General features: G+C 53.3%; 4 protein-coding genes across 4 annotated transcripts; 1 reads left to right on the top strand and 3 right to left on the bottom strand.

The window, feature by feature from the left end:
- Positions 1-99: 99 nt before the first annotated feature.
- MYCGRDRAFT_104337 (uncharacterized protein) lies at positions 100-1,516 on the top strand (the record flags this gene model as incomplete). The annotated part of the gene is made up of 6 exons (XM_003851977.1): positions 100-247; positions 305-374; positions 426-444; positions 498-581; positions 636-1,079; positions 1,130-1,516. 5 exons carry the CDS (start codon positions 333-335, stop codon positions 1,291-1,293), a joined length of 753 nt encoding a protein of 250 aa, XP_003852025.1.
- Positions 1,517-3,435: 1,919 nt separating this feature from the next.
- MYCGRDRAFT_80635 (uncharacterized protein) lies at positions 3,436-4,028 on the bottom strand (the record flags this gene model as incomplete). The annotated part of the gene is made up of 1 exon (XM_003852734.1): positions 3,436-4,028. The coding sequence occupies one exon, from the start codon at positions 3,991-3,993 to the stop codon at positions 3,601-3,603; it is 393 nt and encodes a 130-aa protein (XP_003852782.1).
- Positions 4,029-5,986: 1,958 nt separating this feature from the next.
- Positions 5,987-6,302, bottom strand: MYCGRDRAFT_29582 (uncharacterized protein; the record flags this gene model as incomplete). Its single annotated transcript, XM_003852733.1, has 2 exons — positions 5,987-6,056; positions 6,127-6,302. Coding segments are annotated over 2 exons (246 nt in total), but the record flags the coding sequence as incomplete, so codon positions are not given.
- Positions 6,303-8,345: 2,043 nt separating this feature from the next.
- On the bottom strand, positions 8,346-8,723 carry MgMcm1 (uncharacterized protein; the record flags this gene model as incomplete). Its single annotated transcript, XM_003852732.1, has 3 exons — positions 8,346-8,363; positions 8,422-8,556; positions 8,637-8,723. Coding segments are annotated over 3 exons (240 nt in total), but the record flags the coding sequence as incomplete, so codon positions are not given.
- Positions 8,724-8,854: the final 131 nt, after the last annotated feature.

Here is an 8,854-nt window from a genome sequence, read left to right on the forward strand (position 1 = left end):
GTATAGAATCTACGCGTGTATGGCTGTCTCCAGACAAAATTCAAGGCTGTCCATAGCTCAGCCGAGTCAAGTAAGGTTGTGCGCCACGGTTGAGGATGCCGATCACTGAGACTTGCCTATCTGGGTTTGGGGATGATCGAACTTGATCTGTTTCGGACAAAGTCAATGATCCATGATCGACGAGGCGTTTTTGGCGTGGGCCGTGGATACGAAGGAAATTGCTCAAGTTGGTCGTGATCGTAAAGAGGTACTTATGACTTTGGTCTGCGTACGAGGTATATTTGACTTATCGACAGTGCTGCAGGGGTTTGTGAGTGTTCAGCTTCGACAAGATGAAGTTTCTCTGTCTGCACGGTGCCATTGGCAATACCGAGGTGAGTGCTTGAATTGACAGAAGGAGAGGAATGATCTGATGCTTTTCACAGAATTTCAGCATCCAGCTGCGTATGTTCAGTGAAATGCAACCGTGATTACATGCATGGTCTGACGTGCAACAGAGCCACTGGAAAAGGAGCTGGCCGCTCACAATGTAGCATCCTTCCAGTACATCAATGGCCCATGCGTCGTTGATCCACCAGAAGGTAAGGCTTCGAGAAAGACATTCTTCGCCAGACTTTGCACTCAACACTCTCCAGGTTTCGAACAATACTTCGGTGCCGGCCCTCATTATCGTTGGTTCGATGATGGCGGTGCGGCCGAACAGAGCATGATCACTCGAATTCGCAAACTTCCCAATGGCGAGACACCCGAAGATGTCATTCGGGCATCAGCTTCTTCGAGCAACATGACCACCATGGAGTGGCGCAATAAGACTCAGTTGCTAGATCTCATTTACGAGACACTGGAAAACGATCCAGAAATCCAGGGTGTCATAGGGTACAGCGAGGGCGCCGGGTTCGCGGCGTCATTGGTCCTCGATGAGATGGATCGATTCCAGAGAGAAGGCCGACCACGAAGGCTGAAATGTGCGATGTTCATTACTGGATGGCCACCAATTGGACCAAGCGGAGGCATCGTGCTTTCTGATGAGACTGACCTGAAGCTGGACATTCCTACCTTGCATGTGATTGGAGCATCAGGTCGGTGTTGCAGCTGAAGATGTTTAAGATGTTCGCTGACCATGTCCCAGATCCGTACAAGGTCGGTGCGATCGCATTGTTCAATGTGTGCAACCCAGATACAGCAATGCTGTTTGATACTGGCAAAGGACACACGATCCCCCGAGCTGGCCTTGTGCTGCAAGAATGGAGAGAGGCGTTCGAGGAGACAATCGCAATCGCTGAAAGAAACTGAGAAAAGGTGATATGCTTTCGACGACGGCGTTGATCTACCTTTGTGCTCCCTTCCAGCCTGCACGCTCCAAGCCACTCAGGACCACTTCGTCCGGCGCAACTTGAGCAACAGCATGGAGCTACATTGCCACCGAAGCCCTGTAGAATTCTGAGCAGCCGATTCAAATGCGCAACTCTCCAACTTTCCGTGCAGCCTTCGCAGCACACCTTCCGCCCGATTAGCTGAGATCGTGCAGGTTGCGCGGGGGATCGGAGATAACTACAGTCAGCGCGAATTATCAAGACCAGGTGTAATACGCAGCGATCCCAACAGCCGAACAAGCTCCCAGCGTGACCAGCATCAATCTCTTCCTCAGCATGCGTAGCAGATCATCACGCATCGTCACTAATGAGGAAACTCCAATTCCACTTCTTCGAAGTCACCGCTTCCATCATCCTTCCCAATCATCTTCGTCGCAACAGGTTTCCCAAGAAAATCGCACAGCGGCTTCCACCCATCACGCACATCAAACATCAATAGTTGACGTTCTGGCACCGTCTCCCGCAAATGCTGTATGTGCGTGTCCCAAACATCTTTGAGCAACTCTTTATCAAACACAGGCGATTCCAGAAGTTTACGGCCGACGGGTACGGCGTAAGACGTGCAGCGTTTCCGAAGTCGATTCTTCCAGCCGGACTCCACGCACGCAATGCAACGCCTCAAGGAAGGCCACAGCCATGCATACGGCACTAGTAGTGTGAACGAATGCTGAATGTTGGTGAAAGAGAAATACCACGGCTCGAATGAACGGACGGTGCAGACGAATTTGGCGTCAGGGTATAGAGTGATTAGTTCCGATACGTAGGAGGTGAAAGGAGCGTCCGTCGTCGCCTTGTACGGTAGTCGTGAAGTCAAGATATGCTCGATCAGGGGAAGCAGTTCCGGGTCGTCGGGTGCAAGGGTGTTCATTCGGAGGAACTCCTGTTGCTGGGATGCTGTGCCGTAAAGGAAGGTATCCTAGATACCGTCCAGGACAGGGCCGTCGAGGAGTATGGCCAGTGCCAGTCCAATTGTTGTGGTTCCCGTTCGTGGGAGACCACATGCGACGACCTGAAGACCCGAAGCTGTTGTGGTGGTGTCGACGTCAGCCTTTGGAGTGAGAACCAAAGTTTGGGACATTGCTGAACGATCTCTGGCGGATTGTGGGTCGGGTTTCAAGAGCATTTGACCAAGAAGGAATGACTGCTGTATCTCACGCAGTCTGCAGACATGCGTTCACCTCCGTGATCCCGCTTGAACTGCATCACACGACTCGAAGCCCTGTGACTTGGAGTGTGCATATCGAGCAGGAGAGCAAGCCGCGTAGGTTGCTTCATCAAACATAAACCACCTCAGTGGTCCCACGCAAACTGCACTGCAAGACTCAAACCTCAGTAGCCTGAAGAATGCGGTCTGGGCAGGAGAATGAAGACGTGAGCCACGACCAAGGGCTTATGCAACTCCCTTGACCCTGCGCAAACTGCACGGGATGCGTCGAACTCAGGTGGTTCTGGGTATGCAGGCCGCGTCAGAAAGACGACATGATTCGAGGAGTATGCATGCGTCTATGCGGGAGGGAAAGCAGCGACAATTCTTTCGCTTCCCGGCTTGAACTGAACCATCCAAGCCACCCGAATACAAGCCAGGTGGTGCGGTGTAAGCGGAGCCACGGAGACTCGTGTCGTTGGTAGCAGCTCAATCCGGAGGAAGGGTGGCACGGGTGCAGTCTTTGAGCCCTACCCAGCTCCCAAGCTCGTTCAATTCGCTTAGCATGGATTCATTCTTGAAAGAGAGACGTTGCATGTCAATGTAGATAGCTTTCTCAAGAGCGATTCGGAAGGACGAAAGATGCAAAGCTTGCTTCGTCAGGTCATTGCGGCCTCAGGCATCAGCTAAACGTGTCTTAGGTTTGGGGTTGGTCTATTAGCAGACATCAGAGAGGCATATGATACTGACATCAAGTTGTTTTACCTCGTCTCCGCAGTGATCAATCTCAAATCTTGTTGATCTGTTGGAGCACTTGAGCAGGACAACCTGAAGCTTGAACAATCATACTAGAATGGCAAGCTCACAACCTGTTCATGTACTTCTGTGTGGCTCAATATGCTGTACGAACGATAGACTGGCTGATGAATGTATCTGCTATTAAGTTGTATGAACGGATTTCTGGGTTATGCTCATGACCTTTGACCATGCTAATGCTGCATAAACAACGGAGCAGCATTCCGTCGATTGATGATCAAAAATGAAGCGTGTTTCGGCGCAGCGCATCGAAGGCTCGACACGATATCATGCCGCAGCTTCCAGACCTCCTACCGCCTTCCTTTTCTTCGTCTGCAGCTCGGTACGCTCCCAGATCGTGCAGTCGGTTCTCGGTCCAAACATGCTGCTATCCAGATTCTGTATCCAGAACGCATCATCCTTGTAGCCAACCCCTTCGGCTCTTACATCCTCAGGTAGTGGCAAGACTCTCCATACGCCAGTTCGCATCCAGCGAAGGCACACCCTGCCAGCGCGAGCACAGCCAGAGCATGCATACAAGCCCGATCTGCGGACCGACCAACGTGACACACGTTTCCCACCCCCGCTCATCCAGTAATGCGCACATGTCCCTGCCGGCGCAACCACCGGCTGAGGAGGGATCCGTTGAGTGCCATAAAATCCAGATGAAATCGTATTCATTGTTTCAACGATCGACGCTAGAACCAGGTCCGGAAGATCATGGATCCCAGTCATTAGCGGAACGCCAGTATCGGAGAAACCGACGAGCGCTTCAAATGTGAACTTGGAGTTCAATGCGACACCAGGTCTGTCAATAACTGTGTTACCCTTGCGCGGAGCGACGGATGCTGGCGTTGTCTCGAGCTGGAGTCTCTGTCTTTGAATCTCCTGGGGGGTAGAGTCGGCGAAGGTGCGGCCTGTACCGCCATCATCCAGTTCCGCGCCGTCTTCCGACGTTTCGCTCTCGCTGGAAGTGGGCGAACCGGTCGACGTGGAAGCGAGCCGCTTGGCACGGTCGTCGGGAGCAAAAGAAGAGGGCTTCTGCGCGGCGGCAAGTCCGGCGTGAAGCAGATTGTCTGCGGTTAGGGACGTCCGATATCCACCGAGGCTGTGCTCTCGTTCTTGTTCGAAGGGCTGCTGTTCTTCGAGAGCCGCGTGTAACCGGGCGTTTCTTTCTTCCAATGCAATGTTTCTGGCTCTCAAGTCCGATATTATGATATCCTTTTCTCGAGAATTGAGTTGCAAGGTATGATTGCCGGCTGTATCGTGGAGTAATTCCAACTCGAGTATTTGAGCAATTTTTTCTTCTTCCTGCGTCTCATCCGATTTCGATGACGTGTCAAAGGCTTCTTCCTGCTTGTTATCATGCGCGGAGTGAAGCGTTTCGGAAGCGGAAGCTCTCGTGCTTGTGCTTGTGAAGGAAGGCGTGAGGTATCTGCCGCCAAAAGATGGAGTGGAACATTCGTTGGCTGTGAAGGACGGCGTAAGTAAATTGGTGTTTTGGTCCTCCATTGAGTCGGGTTTGAGGTGATGTTGGAAATGTATTTCGTTGTGTTGAGACATTAGCGGCGGAGGCGCAGGCCAGAAATTTGCAAGTCGTGTCTGGCTGATTCGATTTCTGATGATGACTTTCTGAATCGTATACGAATTTGGTGTTTGGAAGGGAATTCCCTTGTCAGACCTCGCCGGCTACCAACTGCTCATGAAGGTGATGCAGCCCAAGTGAGAATTCAGCTCGTGTAAATTACCACAGGCACTTCAGCATCCGAAATCGAGGTTGTACAAGGAATCGTTGCGTTGTGGTTTGGTCGGACGTCGTGTGTTTGGCTGCTGGTGTATCGAAGTTGGTGTGTCGACATCTGGTGTGTCGGAGTTGGTATATCAAATCGAAGTTGGTATGTCGAAAGTGGTTTGTCGAAGTTGGTAACAAGACGATTTTATCCCAATCTCCAGAACTCGGCGGCTGGTTTTACGAATCGTTTCGTGCTCGGAAACGACTGAGAGCCGAATCCGCCTTCATGCGAAGGGCACAGAAAGTGCGGTGGGGCACACCAGGCAGCGCAGGAAGTCGGTTTGTTGTAAAAGTCGGACCAGATTTTCGAAGCATGAAAGCGGTGCGTGTCTCTTCCGGCCCGGTTGGAGGTAAACGTACTTGCTTACTGCTTTGGAAGTTGCGTCTGAGCCTGTGTGTCCTCGTGGGAGCTCGAGCACAAGTTTTCTGCCTTGAAGTGCAGATTGAGTGGCCGGGTTCATGTGAACAACACAGTAACTTCTATATCAGACCTCCGGTATGAAGCTGCAGTGGAACCGGTTGATAGTTTGTGTTGGTCGTTCGGCCAAAGTCTGAATCGTCCAGTACGGAGCGCGTCTTGCAGTCGCAGTTGGAATGTGCGTGAATGTTTTCGGAGTTCGAGGTCTGAAATGCTCGGTCGGCGTAAACATTTGCTTCTGGCAAGCAATTCGCACCCTTCACGGCACGTATTTCGAATCGTCGTTCTCCTGGCCCAACGAGCGTGAGTGAACTTCTTCCGCCGAACGACTGCATCACGCCTTGCTCCGTCACCCACGACGATCAGTCAAAGTTCCACTTCGCAACCGCTCACAGCTGTGCGGACAGCCAAAGTGCTCAACCCCTTGAACCTCACTGCCCACCACTCCCCGCCTGCTGCTGTCCACCAGCACCACCACTGCCCCCACTAACAGTCTCCTCCCCCAACACCTTACTCGCCGCCATAAACCTATTCCTTCGTCAGCACTCTATCTATCACCCCTCTTCCCCTCTACTACTCCTACTCCAAGGATAGAAAAACTTACATCCCCCCAGCATACCCCCCCAGACCACGCATACTCTCCGCCTGCACGGCCGTCATCCTCAACAAATTCTCCAAATCCGACATATTCGCCGTCAACTGCGCGAGTTGGGCGTGTAAATGTGAGAGTTGCCGGGATTTGGAAGCGGAAGTGGGGACCGTGGAGAGTCGCGCGGAGGATGTCGAATTCGTATGCGTGTGGCCTCCAGGGGTGCGGGTGGGGTTGTTGGTGGTGGACATTCTCGACCGATTCCTGTGGGTTGATGCCGATGTCGACGATGTTGGATGTTGTTGTTGTTGTTGGTGGTGATGTTGGTGTGTATGTATGTGTGGACGTGAAGATCCTCGCGTCCGCGTCAACTTCGGCTCTTCTTTCCTCTTTGCCAAGCCTTTGCTATCGACATCTCTTCGACAACAACATCCACCCTCCATCCAACCTCATCTCCACAGAGCGCACCCATCATGGCGGAACCACTAATCCAAAGCCTCCGCTCCGTATCTCTCAAAATCAGCACCCTCCCACCCCTCGCCAAAACCGCCATCGTAGGCTCCCTCGCCGCAACAGGAGCCCTCACCGGAGCGATGTGGAAGATGAGCGATGATTTCAAAGAGGTTCGACCACACCTCATCGCCGTCAGAGTGTGGACGTGTAGACTAAATCAGTATGGCTGAAATAGGAAAAACAAGCCATCATCCAATCCACTCCCGCGGAGAGAATTTCCCAACTACAATTTTCTCGGGAGAAGATGGTGAAGCAACGGGAGGAATTGAGACTGAAAGTCGAAGGTCTACTGGGATCAAAGGGGCAAGACGGAATGCCTGTTCCTGCGTCTCCGGGAGGTCCGACGAGAGCGAGTGGAAATCGCTGAAGGGTTGAGGAATGATGACACGCTGCCACTCCACTTTGAACGGTTTACCCGCGAAACCACTCAATCATGGCCGCCCAACTATCCGGAACGTGAAATAATGAGCGCCCTGCCCGCCATGCTATGGCCATGATCGCGGAGACCAGCGCGGAGACCCCCATCGAACTGCGCGAAACCTCCCCTAACACGGCGTCCACCTCATCGTCCCATCTCCCATCCCATCGGCATAGTCGCGCCCAGCAGAACTGCGGCAGGAAAAAAAAACCCCCGGTAGCAGCAAAAAGCGCGCCTCATTCTCCTGCTAGCGATCCACCGTCCATGCCAACCGTCACCGCGCGGTGCAGCTATCCGAGGTCCTTCCGCGCAGGAGAGAGAGAGCAGGTCCGTCGATTGATTTCCGCAGCAGTGCGCTTGGGACAGCTGAGGTCAGGCAGAAGGGGTGGATACTACGAGCTGCCACGCTGGGACGGGAAGCAGAGAGCGTTTGCAGCCAAGTAGCCAAGGCGGACGGGCGAGAGATGGAGTAAGGACGTCAGCTGCAGTGGGAGGTGAGATGCGCAGTCGCGACTGCATTGGGTATACAGTGGCAGGTGCAGTGGCAGTGAAGGCAGAGAGAGCGAAGAGTTTGTCGTACGGCATAGAGTCGCGCATTCTTTACATGCAGCAGCGAGGTCAAGAGAGCATTTCTGTGGCTGAAGATGAAGTCAAAAAGAGATCATATCCATTGTTTTCTGTCTGCAGTATCTCAAAGCAGCGAAGCTCTAAACCTGCCGTCAACATCTCCCATCCCATCTTGATTCCGCACGTCAAAAAAAGCCCAGGATATCTCATGCTCACATACAGCCATTTCCATATTCTCGTCGCGTCAGTCCCTCCCCTTAGGAACGTCCCTGCCTTCATTTCGTCTGGTGTATCTGCTTCTTCTTCCTCATGCCATTCATTCACAAGCTCAACGATCACCCGAATGTGGGCTCACGTTCGCACTCCCATTACCGTGTCCATGTCCATGCGGGTGTGGGTGTCCCTGCATCGGGCCGTGACCGCCATGTCCCTCAATTACAACCCCAGAGTCGCGATGATGCTGCTGCGGAGGCTCCTAACCCCGGTTGTGCATCTGCTGCTGCGGTGGCATGGGGTATGCTCCCTGCTGCGCCGCCTGTTGCTGTTGTTGAAGGTAGGCCTGGTATTGCAGGGCTTGTTGTTGGTCGGCGGTCATGTACGGCTGCTGCTGTTGTTGCTGATTGCGTGGCATGTTTTGCGGCGGCATGGCTTGTGGCATTGGTGGAGGCGCGGCGTGCTGCTCTTCGGGAGACTCGACTGCGGATTCGCCGTCGACGCCGTTGGCCTCGGCGGGTTCGGGAGCATTGAGGCAGGCCTGGGAAGGATGTCAGAATCGTGTGCATGACGTGAAGTGAGACAAGGGTATCACCAACCTGAATGAGGTTCTTGCCTTCAGGCTTGGTGACGAGTGGCTGGAGTTTGGGCGTGGTGAAGGTATAGACGAGACCGGTTTCGGAGACGACGAGGAGGAGGACTTGAGTGCCGGTGAGGACGGAGAGCTCGTATGCCTGTGAATGCATTGTCAGTCAATCATGTGCAACATTACGCGCCATTCACGACGCGTTGTGTATTGCATGTCCCGACGAACCTTCTTCATGATGCCAGCCTTGCGCTTGGAGAATGTGATGTGACGACGCGACTTGTCCTGGATGAACTTGATCTCAATCTTGCGACGCTCACGGCCCGGCTTGTCATCATCATCATCGTCGTCGTCGGCGGCCGCGGTGGATGTGCGTTGACGCTTGACGCCGCGCGACTCGTTGTTGCCGTTCTCGAGGTCGTCCTCGTGGTCGTTGGCCGGATCCT

This window comes from Zymoseptoria tritici, chromosome 5 (assembly GCF_000219625.1).
Source record: "Zymoseptoria tritici IPO323 chromosome 5, whole genome shotgun sequence".
In the NCBI taxonomy this organism is placed as follows: domain Eukaryota; kingdom Fungi; phylum Ascomycota; class Dothideomycetes; order Mycosphaerellales; family Mycosphaerellaceae; genus Zymoseptoria; species Zymoseptoria tritici.